The sequence below is a fragment of the Lissotriton vulgaris genome, chromosome 4_1 (genome assembly GCF_964263255.1).
Source record: "Lissotriton vulgaris chromosome 4_1, aLisVul1.2, whole genome shotgun sequence".
In the NCBI taxonomy this organism is placed as follows: Eukaryota; Metazoa; Chordata; class Amphibia; order Caudata; family Salamandridae; genus Lissotriton; species Lissotriton vulgaris.
The window spans coordinates 1,989,433,175-1,989,453,028 of record NC_141691.1 but is presented as its reverse complement, the minus strand read 5'-3'; the positions used below and the strand labels follow the sequence as shown (position 1 = coordinate 1,989,453,028).

Below are 19,854 nucleotides of genomic sequence, written 5' to 3'. Positions count from 1 at the left end.
CCCTGCTGCTGGCCTCTCTGGCCCCCACAGCCATGGAACTTTTGTCCTCTTGCTGGATAGAAATTATTGAAGCGGGCGTTGTCTTGAATCTGTCTGCGGCCGGAGCCTTGCCCCCAATCGGAGCTGTTGCCACGACCGAACGAGCGGCCCCTGCCACGTCCGGCCCTCTCAAAAACCCGTGTGGCAAAAAACTTTTTAATATTGGACTGAACCCTGTCCAGAGAGGTAAATGTGGCTACAAACTTGCCTAACTCTTTGACGAAAGGGTCCCCGAACAGGCCCCATTGCGCCACCGCACCAGCCTCGGAAGAGGCGAGGTCACCCAGCTTAGGGTTGATCTTAAAAAGGAGCGACCTCCTCCTGTCCGTTGAAAGGGTGCAATTGGCATTGCCAAGAAACACAATTATTATTATTATTATTATTATATTTCTTATATAGCGCCTGAATCGACCCCCGAAGGGGTATCTCCGCGCTTGCCTTGGGAACCCGTCCTGGCTTTTGCCTGTGAGATAGCCCCTACAGGGCATCCCCAAGGTGAAAGCCAGGCATCCCGCCGCGGGGGGGCCGTTGCGGAGATTAAGCAAGCTTAATGCCGAGAGTTGCAGAGTGTGAACCCATGATTAGGTCAGGCACCGAAGCGAGAATTATCGAGTCCATGGACATTTGAGCTCAAGACCCTGCCGCGTCGGGAATTGAACCCTGGTCCCAGGTCTGACCTCTGCTTCAGGGTCTGCCTGCTCTAACCAGTGAGCCACACTTCTCCACAATGGCCCGCTGCGCCCAATTGGAAAGGACCTCCAGGGATATAAGATCCCCAGAGACCTTGGCTTCCTCGGCCATGTCCAAAATTTTGGTCATAGGCCCCACTGCATCCAACAGCTTGTTCTGGCAGTTACGCCAGGACCAATCTATACCCTTCCTAGGGTCCCTCACAAACTTTGCTAATAATGTGGCCATCTTTTGGTCAATATCAGGAGTCATCGCCACCTTCCCTTGTAAGGTGGGGCGAGGACACTCCGCCCTAAGACTGCTGCGGGCGTCCATATCCACTGGCTTGCACAGACGGCTCGCCACATACTGGGCCACTTTATCCCCAGGCACCCAGTCCGAAGACCGAGGGTGGACTATATCGTCCAGGTCTAACATGTCAGAAGGACCCGCCGAGGTGGAAGCCTGGGACGGAAGTCATGACCTAGAAGAGCAGGCTTCTTCATCCGTGTCTGGGGAATCCCCATCATCCTGTGGCTCCGGGGACATAGTCCGAGGTGTTGGAGGGAAAACCTCCGCCGGGGGCAAAGGGTCGGGTGGGGCACCTTGTGCGCCAAAAATGCGCTTTTAACCCTTGCGAAAGCCTCAGAGTCTACCCCCTCTGTGCAAGGCTTCTTATTGGGGGAGAGGGAGAAGGCGCAGGGGCCGGGACCAGGGCCTGCGCGGGAATAAGGGCCGCCAGCTTGGCAAAGGCCTCATCCAACCGTGCCGCAAGACGCTGTTCTAGGGGTATCATGGCCAGATCCACGGCCTTGTAAATAGTGTCATCCACCGCCTGGTAAAAGTCATCATCCCAAGGGACGTAATTCAGAGGGTCCTTTTCTGGATACTGGCCTTGCTCCCCCTGCATCATGAGGTAAGTTAGGCTCTGCAGGTATACAAAAGCTGTGGCAACAGAAAATTAATAAAGGACCCTCACGGGCACCAAATTGAAGCTGGGCGGGAGCCCAGGCAAATGTGGGTGGCACGAAGGCATACAATTTAAGGGACTAGCCCTGGGGACGCTGCAGCCCTCTCTATCACAGGGCACCACCCGTAAAAGCGCCCCACCGCACCAGCAAACAGGTGCTTATTGCGACCCCGCAGGGTGTTGAAATGTACAAGATACAGACCCACCAGGATGTTCAGGGTGAGAATAATGGGAGAAAAACATCCCCACAGGGTGTCAGACCGGGTGGCAGGAGGCAGGACAAGCTGTCTGTGGCAACGCGCGAAAAACGCTTTGAAAAAGCGTCTCTCACTCGTGCTGACCACAGAAAGGAGTGCTCGCCTTCTAGCGGTGGGAGGACCACACCGCGCTACAACTGGGCTCTAAAATCGTGTTAGGAGCGCTGAAAGCATCCCATGATTACCAGGGGGAATCTGCAAAAAGCAAGAGACTAGCACTTAACTTCCAGACAAAAACGCTACCACAACAACCCCCAAAACCCAGGAGAGAGAGAAAAAAACACTTACCTTGCTGCGGAGCAGCGAAGAAAGAGGAAGAGGAAACAGCAGCAGTGCATGGTGGGAGCTGGTCAGAGTGCGGACACTGACTAAGGACTCCTGATAAGGCTTTCGTTTTCCCAAGTGTTCATGGGAAATGTAGTTGTTTTTGTGTTGTTTCTTGCTGCTGTGTAAGAATAAAGCGAAGGAAGAAGGCATAATCCGAAGCCTTCGGTCCTGCCATAGAATCCCAGAAATATACACTATCCATATTTAAAATATAGCAACTATATTTCTAAAAAATTGAAGTGATACCAGAAATAAAGGTTCAAAATTTGAATTTATCATTACCTACAAATAACACAAGAAAACGGATTTGAAGATACACTGCAAAATTAGTATTAGAAATAAGCTATTCAGCCAGTCAGCAACTAAATAGGCTGACCATCTTCATGAAAAGTGTAAGAGACACTGAAAAAGTTATGTCTTCACAGCGCAGGCAGTGTAACTATGAAATCACAGCAGCACATTCTTCTAGTACACTTAAGGATACTGACAGAGGGCTTAGGACAAGTTAATATTTACATTTTTGTGGTCCCTCTCTTTAAACATAGGGTGCCCCTTCATTGACTGAGATGGCGGGGACACCGACTAACTGGAGGACAGCCTGAAGAATCATTAATAGCTAAATGCAGATGCCACAGGTAGTACTAAGTCAACATATTTGGAGAGTTTTATCACCAGACCATAGAAAAAATTGACTTTAAGAACTGAGCCAGTCACCAAGGTCTTTGAGTTATCCCAGAGAAGGTGTCTGATGACCACTTGCAGAGCACAAAAAAGACCAAAAACAGGGAAGGGTCACAGTCTCATGACTTACAATGTAAAACAGGGATCACAAGGCGATCCTCAAAAATAAAAACTCAGGAAGGTTCTAAATTGACATAATTTTCCAACAGAAACTTTAGTGAGTACTGTATTCCCTAACACAAGGAACTGAAAGAACACACATTCCTCATACACTGAAATGCCAAACTATATGAAGAGGAAAGATTTGTATCTGGGAATAAATGCCCAGCCTACTTGTGATCCTCCTGTTTGTAGCTCTTTCTAAAGTGCAATTTGCAGACAGTAACAGTGTACTTTGGAATTAGCTCTAAAATCAATATCCTGATATTGGCACATTCTGTTCAAGATGCAAAGATCACTGTTGTATGAAGTACTATAAATCCCACCAGGGTGTTAAAGCAAGGACAATAAATTGCACTACCATTAAGGCACAAGGAAGACCTAGGTTCACTATCTTTTATTCGTCAAAGTACATTTTGTGCTGATTGTAATGGTCTCACACTCCACAATGGTGCAATAAAACCTCTTGCCATGGCTGATCAAAGATTACATGTGGTGTTGGACACCGGATAATGAGGCAAGAAGGTGTGCAGCGGGATCCCTGGGTATCCAGATTGGTAAAGATATGTCTTTCAAGCCCAAATGGTACCACTGGTGACAAGGTAAGTGGCAACTTTCCATACAGATGCAGGTCCTGCCAGCATTACCATAATCTAAGCAGAATCAATTATATTGTCTGAACTAGACAACTTTCCTGGGTTTATCTGTGGCTCCCACACCACATGCTGACACGGCTACAGTATCCCCAGAGCTTCACAAAACATGCAGCCACCATCATTAATCAGCAATATGTGTAATGACAGACCTGCAAAGGCCACCAGGTGGCACATGAAACTCAAAGTTCTATGCATCACCGATAAGGCCTAGTCATGAGAAGTATTAATAATAAAGCATGCCCTAGAAGAGCACCATGGTACAATGAACAGCTTTCAGAATTGAAAAAACAATGTAAGAAACTGGAGAGACTATGGCGAAAGAATTATGATCCAGCTTTAAAATCCAGATACAAGCTGCTAATTAGTGTCTATCAAAGATATGAAGAGTGTTCAAGTTAAATTCTATGAAGAAAAAATCTTTCAATCAGCTAATTCCTCAAGGGAATTATTTCGAGTGGTTAAAACGCTAACTAACCCCCATTAAATTAGAAAACCTTCCCGGTCTCAGTCGAAAGGTGTAATGACATAGCTACTTTTTTCCATAAAAAAGTAATAGAAATAGACGATCAATTCCCGAAGGATAGGGACTTGGATTCTGATATAGGCACAGCGGTAAAAAGACCCATATCCTCCCCAAAATTAGCTCATTTCCCCAAACTTGAGGAAGATGTTCGCAATCTAATTAGAGCTACTAAATCTGGATCACCTTTTAATCCAGCCCCTCCCCAGATTTTAGCTAAAGCACTGGAGACCATTTTACCCTTCATAACAGAAATGCTTATTCTATCATTAGAAACAGCTACGGTCCCAAAACCAGCCTTTAGAACAAAAAAACAACATGGACCCTACTGTCTTTATAAAACGACGTTCTATCTCACTTTTGCCATTCATCAGCAAACTTTTAGAGAATCATGTAAACATTACTTTGACTAACTTCCTGGAAACTAATGACATATTGCATCCCACTCAGATGGGTTTTCGAGCAGAATCAGCACTGTTGGTGGTCACAGAGGAGTTAAAGGCACTATTGGATGAGGGTGGCTCTGCTGCCAGCCTTTTGTTAGACCTCAGTGCAGCATTTGACACCGTAGATCATACCACTTTAATGGGGAGACTAAGGGAAATAAGAGTTCATGGCCTTGCCATGGACTGGTTGGCTTCTTTTTTTGTAAGACAGGCCCTTCCAAGTGATGGAAGGGGACTGTTTTTCAGATCATCTCCCAATTACATGTGGTGTCCCAAAGGGATCTTCCCTTAGTCCTACCCTATTTAATACTTATGTACGACAGCTGGCTAATATAGCACAGGAAGATGGTATCTCAGTGGTGTCATATGGTGACGACACACAGCTGACAGCTTCTGGTTTGCGTTATCTGTTAGGGAGACTGAGTCACTGTCTGGAGAGAGAGGTAAATTGGTTGGCTATTAGCCATCTGAAGTTAAATGGTGAAAAAACAGAGATTATGTTACTAGGAAAACCTACTATCCAGGCACCCCTGACACAGTGGCCCCATTGCATGGGAAACCCACCTATCTCCGAACCAGTTATAAAAAAAACCTGGGGGTTTGGACGGAGAACTCACTCACGATGGATTGCCAAGCCAGGAAACTGTCAGGAATATGTTTTTCTCTGCTTAAAATACTAAGGAAGATTATTGAAGTGATCCCGGAACATCTGAAAAAACAGTCATTCAGTCTTATAATATCGCGCTTGGATTACGGCAACTCACTTTACGTGGGAGCGCCTAAATATGTGACGAGGCAAATACAGGTAGTACAAAATGCGGCAGCAAGAATCCTTCTAGAAATCCCCAAACACACTTTGATTAAAGAAGCACTGAAACATCTACACTAGCTCCCTATTGAAACAAGAATAACGTTTAAGTCCCCTTGCCTGGCATATAGGGCTGTCAACAAAAAAGGTCCGATAAAAATGAGACAAATGATGTCCAGGTATATATCGACCAGGCATCTAAGATCAGCCCAGCAACAGCTTCTAAGGACATCTAGAGCCAAAAGAGTTAGGTGGGGGCAGATCATTTGCCCATCTGGTACCAAAGATGTTGAATGCCCTCCCATATAAAATAAGAATCCTACCCAACAAAACCGTCTTTGGAAAACATCTCAAAACTCTGCTGTTTCCCCTGTAGACGCCATATAGATAGAGCTTTCTAAACAGTACTCTTTAGCACTGGGAAGCCTTCAGGCAGCCATACGTTTTACAAATTCCTTAACACCTTGTGTGCGCATGACGGCTCCAGGCCGTCATGAGTCACGGTAGTCATGTGCTCATGACGGCCGGGAGCCATCCGAATGTTGACGCTCTGCCCTCGCGCGGTTAATTCCCGCCTGTGCGGGAGAATTAATTAGTGGGCGGAGTTCAGACGGCTCCCGGCCGTCATGAGCACACGCCTTTTGTGACTCATGACGGCCGGGAGCCGTCCTCAGTATGGCAGCGCCACGCCCAGCCACGCCCCTTCTAGCACCGCAGGGGAATTTGCCCCGCAGCGAAGGGGTTAACATAACATAACATTGTAGCAAACCAACTGAACATGTCCTGGGCCTCTGTTCATCTACTACGACTTTAGCAAGGATGAGTCCAGATAGTAGAGTATAGCCTTTTTTGAATGGTTAGTCATATGAAAGACAGCTCAATTAAACCATTTACTAAATGGGTGAATTGCAAAAAAAATAAACAAATACATTAATAAATTAATTCTGCTCCTGACAGATAGAAAATATAGTTTTCACAAACTTTGGGTTCCAGAATTGTTGATGAACATCATTGCTGAAACAGAGTGGTAAGTGTGGTACTTCAACAACATCACAATTTTGAGAAGAATTTTTTCTTTCATTTCACACAGCAAGTTATTTTTTTTGTAATAGGATCCAGAGTAACTAAAGAGGATGATTTAACAGCCTCCTGAGAATACCTCTTCTGTTTTTGGCATTAATAATTCTTAAAGCATGGTTATGCTCTTTGTATCACATTGCATCAATCACATCACCATATCCAAGTTTAAAGTTACAAACCGCGCAACACACAACTGTGATTGCAGTCCATCTTTGGGAGGCTACATTTTTTTTTATTTGTGTAATGTCGTATACAAACTTAATGGACAAATATGATCAAATGACACTTGAAAAATTGAAATTGAATGTAGGAATAAACCTTTCATCCAAAGTGCAGGCTAAACATAAAACATCAAATTTGTCTTCATGAAGACTTTACTACAAAAAAGTATCCTCAGTCATCAACATTACAGGCTAATATTAGCTGCAATTTTACCATGAGAAGAAATATGGTTTCATGGTACTCATTTTAGTGACACAACTCTTCACTTATATCAGTTATATCGTTCAGTTAAAATCTTACCATACAATTCCTGTGAAGGCTCTTGCATTATGGCAGATAAATCTGTAAATACGATAGAAGATAAAATATGTCAGTCAAAATATTCATGGGCAACCTTTCAACACTCTAGTTTTAGTTCCAAAAGCTGCAATTTATGGAGTCACTCAATAGCCTATTTTCATTGCAAGGACCTTACCCATACTCTGTTCAATTACCCCTCGTCTTCCAGTAGAGTAAACTACGTGAAACTAAAACGTTGGACATACACCAACACGACTGAACCACTACTGAACACTTAGTCAATAGAATTAACGACTCCCAAAATATTAGAGAGTAGATTCCATAACTAGCACACAGAACCGAACGCCAATTTAGTTGTAGCCTGATTTTGGTCCCAGATTCATGCTACTCTAGCATGTGTGCAGAGGCCCAGCAGGCCTGTCTGTTGACATGTGTAAGGTTCTGGGCTTGTCCAGTGACCTGGAGAGGCCCACCAAGCCTGCTCTCATTGACTCACAATAGACTATGGTCACTGTCTCAGCTTTAGCACATGAAGATGTGGTGCCAGCATACCATTTTTTTTTTAAATATCTTTATTGGTATTTTTTCGTTTTTTAATTAGATAACAAATAGATATTTGCAAAAATAGCATGTCTGCATATACAAAATGACATCATGAAAATAGTTATCTTACTACTATTAAGTTCCGGATAATCAAAAAAAATAATATGTAATAACTGTTGAGTCGTATATGCAGATGGCTCGTGATCGTAAAACACTGTATGCTACTTCCCGTTACCATCTGGGGGCCTATGCAATATCTAATTAACAAACAGTTGCGGCCTTTATATAATGAGTACATCTTATTACACCAGATGTCCACTATCGGTGTTTAGATTCAAACATCTACTTGAACAGCACAGATCGCCACCAAGAGTTGGGCCCGGATGTTTGCAGTTTGTTGTTGTCCTGAAAAGTTCTTTGGAAGTCACGAGCTAGGTGACTCCTCCTTTAGACCACATTCCTCATGGGCATCGGCTCCATCCTCAGATAATTATTCGCCATTAGGCAAATGATGGAGCTTTGCAAGAAAAGGAAGGATGTCCATGTAATCTGTATCTAATTAAGATATTACTTGAACAGTCAAGGGGAGGCGGGGAGGCGGGTGGGCGTGTGCAACTCTGCAGCTCTACATGCCAAGAACAGATGCATACTGGTAAGTAGCATTTTCCGTTCGAAGCATATGAGCTGCAGATTACACACTGTGCATAGATTGTATAGCAGTACCCACTCTTAACGGCGACCACCCCTATCTGTTGCAGTAGTTTTAAATAATGTTTTGAGAACTGCCTGGCCCACATTAGCTTGTTGTTTGGTTTGCACATCTACACAATAGTGTTTTGTGAATGTGTGGGATGTAGACCATGTAGCTGCTCTGCAGATGTCATCTAGGGGAATGTTTCCTCAAAAAAACGCCATTGAAGCCCCTATTTTCTTTGTAGAGTGGGCTTTAGGAGGAACAGATAACATACGTTTAGTTTTGTGGTAACAAATCTGTATGCATTTGGCAATCCATCTAGCTATCCCAGATATTGAAATGGGATTACCTTTGTGTGGTGGTGAGAAAGACACAAAAAGTTGTTTTGTCTTATGAAAGGGTTGTGTTCTCTCGATATAGTATAGCAATGCTTTTTTGACATCTAGGGTATGAAGAGCTCTTTCTGCTACTGTCTGTGGCTGTGAGAAGAAAACGGGCAGTTCCACAGATTGATTGAGGTGGAAGGGAGAAATGACTTTGGGTAGGAATTTTGGATTAGTGCGTAGAACAAACTTATTATGATGCATTTGCAAAAAGGGTTCTTGAATGGTTAGCGCTTGTAGTTCACTAACTCTTCGCAGAGAAGTAATAGCTACTAGGAACGCAACCTTCCATGTTAAAAATTGTAGTTCACATTTATGCAATGGTTCGAAGGGAGGCCCCATTAGCCGTGTGAGAACAATGTTTAAATTCCACACAGGTGAAGGTGGCACTCTGGGAGGAATTATTCTCTTAAGACCTTCCATAAAGGCTTTAAAAGCAGGCACTCTGAACAGAGATAGATGCTGTCTGTTTTGCAGATATGTTGCTATTGCAGCAAGATGCAGTCTAATAGACGTGTAGGCTAAGTTACAAGTGTCAGCGCGCGGACACGCCGGTGTGCGTAAGCGCAGCGCTTTATAAATGTCCCAATAATAATAATAATAATTACATCTTTGGAGGTGCAGTAAGTATCCTACGATGTGTTGAATAGACATGTCTAAGGGATTAATATTGTTGTGACAATATATTACAAAGCGTTTCCACTTGGCTGCATAACATGCTCTAGTGGTTGGGCGTCTAGCTTCTTTTATGACATTCATGCAGTCTGGAGGAAGGTTCAGATATCCAAATTCTAACACCTCAGGAGCCAAATCGCTAGGTTGAGCTGAGCTGGGTCCGGGTGCCTGATCTCATCATGGTTCTGTGTTAAAAGGTGTGGAGACAGGTATAATTTTTGGTGCGGTACCACAGACAGTTGTAGCAGTGTGGTGTACCACGGCTGTCTGGCCCACTTTGGAGCAACTAGGATGAGAGTCAGAGAATGCTGCTGTAGTTTGCGTACTACTAGTGGCATGAGTGGTAGAGGTGGAAAAGCGTACGCAAATCTGTTAGACCAGTTCATCCATATCGCATTGCCTTTGGACAGTGGGTGTGGATATCTAGCGGCGAAGCTTGGGCATTTGGCATTTTCGTGAGTGGCAAAGAGGTCTATCTGAGGTTGTCCCCACTTCTGAAAGAAGGGTTGAAGAACTTGCGTATGAAGTTTCCACTCGTGGGTCTGTTGTGTCTGACGACTTAACAGATCTGCTATGGTATTTTGTATTCCTGGAACATATTGGGCTAGAAGGAATATGTTTTGAGGTATAGTCCATCGCCATATGTCCTGAGCTAGTTGAGAAAGTTGCAGGGAGTGTGTTCCGCCCTGTTTCTGTATGTAATACATGGCTATCATGTTGTCCGTGCGGACTAACACAGTTTTGTTTGATACTTGTTTTTGGAAAGCTTTCAGTGCTAGGAATATAGCTAGTAACTCCAGGTGATTGATATGGAGTAACTTTTGTTGTGGTGTCCACCTGCCTTGCATTATGTGTTGCTGTAGGTGGGCTCCCCAGCCTTAGAGCGATGCCTTCGCAGTCAAGACTATTTGGGGAATTGGCTCTAGGAACGGTCGCACTTTGGAAAGGTTTTTGGTGTTCCACTACTGCAGAGAGCGATGAGTCCGACAGTCAACCAACACTAGGTCTGTTAATTGACCTTGAGTCTGGTTACATTGACGTGCTAAGCACTCTTGTAGAGGACGCATTTGAAGTCTTGCATGGGGATTATGAAAATGCAAGAGGCCATCATTCCTACGAGCTGCATGAACACTTGTGCTGGAAGGGAGTGCTGTGGCTGAAACTTTGTGAGAAGAGTTTGCATGCTGGCTATCCTTGCTGGAGTGGGATAAGCTAGCGCTGTTGAGGTGTTTATGGTGGCACCGAGGTACTGTTGTACTTTGGATGGTTGCAGATGAGACTTGCTGTGGTTTATTGTGAACCCCAAGTAGTGGAGCAGTTGGATCGTGGTATGAGTGTGTTCCACACACTGGCTGTATGAACTGGCCTTTATAATTTATTTAGTGAGACACTATAAATTGGTCAAGTAAACAGTCAATTACACTGCTACTAAATCCTCCATCCAAATATTTATTTATATATATCCACTCATTCTTCAATGCAAATTGCTATATATATATATAATGCATATTTAAATAAAGAAGCAAACCAAATTCACTGGATGATGTCATCAGTGATGTCATCCGTGCTGTCATTTGAGATGTCATCAGTGATGTCACTGACCAAGTCATGAATGATCTAATATGTTACATCATCAGCAGTACATTGCAGGTGCGCGAAATATTGTTAGTCCAACTAACGATATAGGAGCAATTTCAATGGTTTTGTATGAGTGAAATGTCCAGCAAACTATAACACCCCTAAAACTTTTTGAGTGAATTTCAAAGTTTTTTTTAAAGCTAATTCCTAAATATATAAGGCCTGAAACCTATTTTTTTTCAGTGAATTTCAAAGGTTTTTTAAATGCTAATTCCTAACTATATAAGGCCTGAAACCTATGTTTTTTTAAGTGAATTTGCAAGGTTTTTTAAATGCTAATTCCTAACTATATAAGGCCTGAAACCTATGGTTTTCTAAGTGAATTTGCAAGGTTTTTTAAATGCTAATTCCTAACTATATAAGGCCTGAAACCTATTGTTTTTTTAAGTGAATTTGCAAGGTTTTTTAAATGCTAATTCCCAACTATATAAGGCCTGAAACCTATGATTTTTTAAGTGAATTTGCAAGGTTTTTTAAATGCTAATTCCTAACTATATAAGGCCTGAAACCTATGGTTTTTTTCAGTGAATTTGCAAGGTTTTTTAAATGCTAATTCCTAACTATATAAGGCCTGAAACCTATGGTTTTTTTAAGTGAATTTGCAAGGTTTTTTAAATGCTAATTCCTAACTATATAAGGCCTGAAACCTATGGTTTTTTTCAGTGAATTTGCAAGGTTTTTTAAATGCTAATTCCTAACTATATAAGGCCTGAAACCTATGGTTTTTTAAGTGAATTTGCAAGGTTTTCTAAATGCTAATTCCTAACTATATATGGCCTGAAACCTATGGTTTTTTCAGAGAATTTCCAAGGTTTTTTAAATGCAAATTTTTAACTATATCTAGCGTGAAACCTATATTTTTTTCAAAAAACTTCAAAGGTTTTGTAAATGCAAATTCTATTAGCGAATAACGTTTTTATATGTTAATATCCTTCTGGTACCACCTGAGCAGCCATCTTATTTCTCAGTAGAACTGAGGCACCAGAGAGCACAAAACAGGAATGACCCCCTAGCCCTTCTCAGGTTGTCCCAGAAGGACCCCCAAGGGCAAAATGAAATCACTGGGTACGCGCACGGTACGCGTACCGTGCGCGCACCCCGTGATTTTTTCGTTTTTTTTTTGCCCTTGGGGGTCCTTCTGGGACCCCCTGAGAAGGGCTAGGGGGTTGGAGAGTCTCTACCCTGCCCCCTTTTCGTGTTTTCCTCTCTTGCTTTGGGCTCTCTTGTGCCTCAGTTCTCCTGAGAAACAAGATGGTGGCCAACTCTTCCTAGTTTGGACAGTTTGGAATATTGACAGTCGACAGCCAGGCAATCAGGATCGCGCTCGCGCACGTACGCGTACAGTGTGCATACGGTGCGCGTACCCGTAAGCTCATATAGATATATAAGTGTTTTTTAACCTAATTTTCATAACAACCAATGGAGCAATTTTCACCAAACATAGCAAAGGCACATCTACGTACCAGTCCCTACAATTTTGCAAAGTTTGGCGTAATTCCGTACAGCGGTTCGGGCTGTAGACTTGTCAGACTGTCCTGTGGAAATTAACATGGGGAAGACACGTTTTGGGACCCCCCTTTTTTCTCAGCCCCCACTTCACGAATCCCCCCGAAACTTTCAGGGAAGGAGCGGAGCGAGACCAATTTAAGGAAAATTACAGGCAGATCCCTCAATCGGCGCCAAAGATATTCCCAATAGAATGTTCGGAATTTTCTATGGTAGCCAAACGTAACTATATATACCTACTGATATATATATATATATCACCTTAGCTTCCTTCTCCTACGAGTCCGTAGATAAAGACACGGCACAGCAACAGTTTGATTTTCTCCACGATTTATTTACACACCATGTGCAAAGGAAAGTGCATCAAATGGACGGTCTACGCGTTTCGGCTTCCTGCCTTCAACTGGACCATATATATATATATATATATATATATATATATATATATATATATATATTCACTGAAAAAAACATAGGTTTCACACCAGTTATAGTTAGCAGGAAGTTTTACTCGCATAAAACCATTGAAATTCCCACGTTATAGTTAGTTGGACTCACTATAACTTGCGTGTGCAATGCACTGCTGATGACGTCACATATTACATCACTCATGACATGGTCAGTGACATCACTCATGACATTACTGATGACACCATTCAGTAAATGTGTGTCTTTTTGAAAAATAAATTTGTTTTATATATGTAAAAGTTGATGGAAGAATAAATGTTTAAATAAGTGTCTAAATGGATGTTTTTTTAATAAAAATTGATTAGTTAACTGGCTTATTAAGTGTTTCTTAGTGAATACATATATTAGTGAGTAATGTTTAAATATTTATATATATATGCATTAGTGTTTCACTATGTGTCTAAGTGGCTGCATGAGTTGGTGAGTAGGTACATGTGTAGGTATATGGGTTATTAGATGTTTTTTTAGTATCAGTATGAGTGTTTGTATGGTTTCGTGGGGGTATTACTTATCACATAGATGCATGAATGACTAACTCTCTTTGTATGTGTTTTGAAGACAGCATATGTGCAGGACTGTATGGGTGGATGAGTGTGTATATGTGTGTGTTAGTGAGTGAATGACTGTCTCACTAGTGTCTTTATCAGTAACTACATATGTTTTAATCTAGTATATGTGAGTATTGATGTATATAAGTGAGTATATGTGAGAGTGAGATATTGAAAGAGTTCCTGTTTAAATAATTATATGTTTCTATAAGTGATTGTTTAAGAGAGTAAGTATGTGTAAGTTTCCTTAGAAGTAAGGTGGTAGTGTGTGTATAGCTGTATATGCAAAGAAATGGATGTTCAATAGTTTACTTGCATGTGTGAGTATGTGTGAGAGTAACTTTTGGATGACTGTCGGTGTCTAACAGGATGTATAGGTGAATCACTACATATGATGAGTGAGTATATGTATGAGTGACTATATAGAACTGTTGGTGAATGAGTGGATGTGTATATAGATGATGGAATTATTGAATTGGTTGTTGTAACTGGTATGGGTATCTCCATTTTTTTTTAATTTTAATTTATATTTTTCAATATGTGTTTCATGGGTTACATTACAGTGAAAGGAGGTCTGCCAATCTGTCACAAGGATGGTGTCATCAGTGATGTCATGAGTGATGTCACTGACCATGTCATGAGTGATGTAATATGTGACGTCATCAGCAGTGCATTGCACGCGCAAGTTATAGTGAGTCCAACTAACTATAACGTGGGCATTTCAATGGTTTTATGCGAGTAAAACTGCCTGCTAACTATAACTGCTGTGAAACCTGTTTTTTTCAGTGAATTTCATAGGTTTTTTAAATGCTAATTCCTAACTATATATAGGGCCTCAAACCTATGAAATGTAATATTTTTTATAATGAATCCTATATTGTATATTTATATAATATTTTTATTTTTATTTTTTTGCCCTGGTGCGCGCCCCGGTGTGCGCACTGGAAAGCGCATTTTTTCGGAGCGCCCCAGGTCGCGCACCGGTGAGCGTCCCGTTAGCGCTATTGCCGCGAACGAAAACATCATGACGTATCGCGTAGCCGCATCCGCGTGATACGCACGGCGTAAGCGCACCCGGAAATACTCGAGCGAATACGATCGCGCAACATAATCATCTGACGCGCTTACGCGACGCGCCCCGTCGCGCCCCTGGGCGCGTCGCGTTAGCGCGTCGGGTCATGTGACCTAAAAATAACACTTTTCATTGGTTCAGGACAGTTTTTTTCCCAAATGATGAAAGACCCCACCTTTTTTCCTTATTCTGACTTTGTCCTTTGACTGAGGAAGACCTGTTTGAACATCTTTGTGCAAAATTTTGTACTTTAAAATGGCTACAGTAGCAGCTGGAGCATCTGCACCACCACCACCACCACCACCAAGAGGACCACCACAACATTACATTGGTGGTCAAGAAGAGGAGGAGGAGGAGGAAGGGAGAAGGTGGCTGCCAGAAGACAATACCCCATACAAGCCAACGCCACACATTGTATGGGAGTTTTTTTCTATCCCAGAGGGCAAGAAGAAAGTCAATGCGCCCAAGGTGACTTGCCTAATCTGTGGCATGGAACTTTCAAGGGGGAACCCGAACAAAAAATATTCTATCGGTAATAATACCATGATTAGACACATGCAGCGCAAGCATCCAAACAACTATTCTGCTGCAGAGATGAGAGAACTGGCCAGTAACCCTCCCCAATCTTCAACCACCACCTCCAAAAGAAAGCAACCCACTCCATCGGGACCAGAGACAAGGGAGACAATCCCTTGCATACAACCACGGTTTGGGGAATACAGAATTACATGCATTGTTTGTGGTAAGACCATCTCCTATGGTGAACAGAGCATCAAGCTCATCCTTCTTGCTGGTGACAACCACAATTGCCGCAAAAAACCCCAATTTTTTCCTTTTTTTTTTTGCTCCAGTTGAGCCATTTTCAATTCCCTGTTTTTTGTTTCTCCCCATAAAAATAACAAAAAATATATAAAATAGTTAATAAAAGCCAAAAAAAGTACCAAATGTTCACAAAACATTAAAAAAATATAAAACAAAAAGTAGAAAAAAACAGTTCTTTTTAGAACTACCTCCAATTTATAAAAAAAGGCTACATTTTTTTAAAACTCTATCATTCTTTTTTCCCCATTGTACGCACCCCGGTACGCGTACCGGGCGCTCCCCCGCGCCCTTTTATAGCCCCCACATCAAACCTAGGGGGCCGGGGGGGAGGGGTCTACTCTGCCCCCTCATGGTCATTTCCCCCTTTGTTTTTGCCACCTCTTGTGTCTAGATACTACCGAGACACAAGATGGCGGCCGCTCCGGACTGTTTGGAATGTTGAAAGACACCCGAGAGCCAAACAGCTTTCCGCGCGCGAACTCGCTGGTTAGCGCCCCGGTGCGCGTACCTGGGCGCGGCCATAGATATATATTTTTTTGAACCTAAATTACTCATAATCCACTGGAGCACATATCTTGAGACATAGCAAAGGCACATCGGGCTACCAGTCCCTACAATTTTTCCAAGTTTGGTGGAAATCCATTCAGCCGTTCGGGCTAAAAGTGAGGTCGACCGCCTATGGAAATTGACATGGAGAAAACACGTTTTGGGACCCCTCTTATCTCAGCCCCCGCTTGACGAATCCCCCCCAAACTTTCGGGGAAGGACCGGAGCGCCGCGAGGCAAATTTGAGGAAATTTACAGGCAGATTCCTCAACCGGCACCAAAGTTATTCACGATAGAATGTTGAGATTTTGCATTGAAAATAATCCTAACTATAACTACCTACTGGCGGTCGCCATAGGTAGTTATAGTTAGGAATATATATATATATATATATATATATATATATATATATATATATATATATATATCAAGTCCCACGCTTGGGATGAAACGCGTAATGGCTGCCCCATCTTGCTGTACCATGGACTGAAATAGCACAAATAAATTGAAGGATTTGCACTTGGTGGTCCGTGCTCTTTTTTTTGTGCCCTACGGGAAAGGGATTACAAAGCCGAAGAGTTTTACTATATGAGATATATATATATATATATATATATATATATATCACACATACCAAATCCTGGGTTGAATAAAGCAAACTTCCTTCACCAGGAACGGACCACCACAAAAGGTTTAAAGTTCAGTGCAATTTATTGAAGCCTTCTCACAACATGACGCGTTTCAGCCGGGTTGCCCCGGCCTTGATCACATGACATGCCAGGAAAAAACATCACACATAAATACTATGAGGCATTTTAAAACACTCCCATTTTTTGCAAATATGCATCCCGAGGCCATAGAACAATATTCCAGCCTTTATCCGCTTTATTGATTATAATGTTCTTTTCTTTGTTAAGTTTATCCATTAGGCAGGAATATTGTTGCTCTCTATACGGACCTTTTTTATTCATAGAAATGCATTTTTTATGAAGAGCTTTAAGGTCACTAATCACACAATCACCAAAAATATCAATGGCATCTCTTGCCATGACCGGCATGAATGTAGATGGTGGGCGAAAGGGAGTAAGGGCAGCGCTAGAGGTTGAAATGCCCATACCTAAAAGATCTTCTTGTGTGTTCAAGGCAATATCATCATTATCATCTGCTAATCCACTAACTGTACGTAATGCAGATACATCAGCTACTTGAAAGCGAGTACTAGGCTGGTTATTAGCATTGATTGATGTTGCTTTAACATTTGCTTTCTTTAGTTTAAGGAACTTAATAAGTTTTAACTTCCTGATGCATTTAAAAATGTCAATACAGGATTGTACATATTTAAAATTACTTTTTGGACAGAAAAAAAGTCCCAAAGACAGAAGCTGTAATTCTGCAGTATTTAATTCGAGCTCAGTCATGTTTATAACAGTATTTACAGATGATGTAACTGCGGCCTTGGATTGGCTCTCATGGGTATTCAATTTCTTTTCTTGAAGCCTCCGCGCTTTCCTCCTCTCTTTGCGTTGATGGTTCCATCTGTAACACTTTGTGGCTGCGTTTGGGGGGCCCATGATCTGAGCGTTTGACGTCGATCCTCTATCATGAACCCCAATTCCTCCGAGGGGGTGAAGCTTTGGGGTTCCGACATGTTTAAATGTAGCTCAGTTTCATTTGGGATTGATTCTCCATTGCTAGATGGTACACTAGCTCCTGAACTGGATGCATCATCAGAGACAGTTCCTTGATTCACAGAGATTAATGGTGGTTGGACCCTATTACTCGCCAGTTTTTTCACATTATCGAAGCGCTTGGCGAAAGTAAAAATGCGTCCAGTCTCGTAGACGCGTTTATCACGCGCAAATTTGGTTATTTTACGGTTCATTATAACATTCTCATGTTTATCAAGGCGTCTTTGTATCTCCTCTCTTCCTTTCTTTACACCATCTTTTTGATCAAGTGCATCTAGTTCCGCAACTAATAGCTCGATTTCCGCCGCTATTTCCACTCTATCTATCTCGGCCTATTTCACAAGCATTATTACCATATTCATGGAGCATTCCAAATTATTAGTAGTCCATTCCTTAAGCATTAAGGGATTCGGTTAATCAAATGAGGGGGCAATCAGAACACGCAATCCCCTAGGCACCCTTCCAGCCTCCTTGTATTTCTCCAGTGATTTACGCTCCCACCACTTGGTTAGCTCATTTTTTTGTAGTTTTTCTAGTTTTTTCAGTAAGCTTTTTATGCCTTTCACTTCCGTTGCTTGCACACTCGGCTGTTGCCCGGTCCCAGTAGTTACCGGCATATTGGCAAACATTGCATCCGCACGCTCATCGCGGTTCCTGAGCACGTCAGTTGTGGACGCCATAGCGTTATTTCAGGCAATAATATAGATATGCTTCTTATTTTATTCCAGGCAATCCTTGATCCTTTTGAAGCCCAAATGAAGTTCGCTATTTCTCCCTGAATCTTCTTCAGATAATCTCTTTTAAACTCCAGTGGAATAACATTAAAGAGGTAGGTAAATTTCGGGAGGATCGACATTTTTACCAGATTTGATCTTCCTATCATGTTTAGAGGTAACTTGACCCAAGCTTTGAGAAGTTTTTTGATCTCTAGTGAAATCCTATTAAGATTTAATTGGGGGATTTTTTCGAGGTCTTTCACTATGGTTATACCCAGATATTTTATTTTATCCTTTGTGTATGAGTTGTTCTGTTGTGTATTCCAGCTCATTGACTCGGTTTTTGCTTCATTAGTAAGATACCCCGCTACTTTTCCAAACTCTATAATTGCCTTGTTTATTTCTGGGGAGGAACTTTGAAGATTTTCTGTAAAAATCATTAGGTCGTCTGCATAGAGCGCAACTTTTTTAGCCCACTCCTGATGTTTAAAGGGAATAATTAAATCATTGTTTCTGATTGTTTCTGCCAGAGGTTCAATGTACATATTAAATAGCAGAGGAGACAGAGGGCACCCTTGCCTCGTTCCCCTTTGTATCACTATGTTATTTGTAAGGTTCCCATTAATTAGGATCTTCGCTCTTGGGTTTCTGTAGGTCTCGGTTATCAGATGGCTGAAATTTTGACCAAGGTTATATTTATTAATGACTTCGTTTAGAAAAGACCAGTTGACCCGGTCAAAAGCTTTAACAGCGTCAAAGGTAACTATCATTAGGGTTTTTTTTCACTAGTCGCTATATCTATCGCAGCAAAAAGTTCATGCGTAATTTCTGATATTTGCCTCCCTTTAATAAAACCTTTTTGATCCGAGTGTATTAGGTTTGGCATTACCAGAGCCAGTCTCCCTGCTATTATTTGTGTGAAGATTTTGTAATCACAATTTAGTAGGGATATTGGTCTGTATGACTCACAAACTGTGGGATTTTTTCCCGGTTTTAAAATAATGCTGATTATGGCGTCGTTCCAAGAGTCTGGGGTTTTACCATTTTCCCTGTATATTTTGTTTAATAACCTCGTTAATGGGGGGGCTATAGTTTCCCTCAAGGCCGCTTTTACTTCTTCCGTTGTTATTTCTGCATTTAGCTCTTCGCTTTCTGTTTGGGACAACTTCGGTAGATTTAGGGATTCAAGATATGTTCCTATTTGATCCAAAGAGGAGGAGGAATCTTCTTCATACAATTTGGAAAAGAAATGTTCAAATTCTTGTTTGATTACTGATTCATCAGAGGTTACTCCTAGGTTGTTGCTCTGTTGTATACTGGATATTTTGTTTCTGGTTTGGTCCATTTTAGTTTTCCAGGCCAATAGTTTCCCACAGCCCTCACCATACTCATGGTTTCCTAGTTTACTGGCCTCCCACTTC

The 19,854-nt window shown here is 42.1% G+C and overlaps 1 protein-coding gene across 2 annotated transcripts in view; it reads right to left on the bottom strand.

The window, feature by feature from the left end:
- LOC147724807 (ubiquitin carboxyl-terminal hydrolase CYLD-like) overlaps positions 1 to 19,854 on the bottom strand; it is a 481,074-nt gene that overhangs the window by 223,737 nt on the left and 237,483 nt on the right. Inside the window, exon 5 of one of the 2 annotated variants that reach the window (XM_086966313.1) lies at positions 7,135 to 7,176. The exons of the other annotated variant lie outside the window; for it this stretch is intronic. Coding sequence (XP_086822439.1) covers positions 7,135 to 7,176 — 42 coding nt within the window. The remainder of the gene's footprint in view (positions 1 to 7,134; positions 7,177 to 19,854) is intronic. 2 annotated transcript variants of the gene reach the window in all.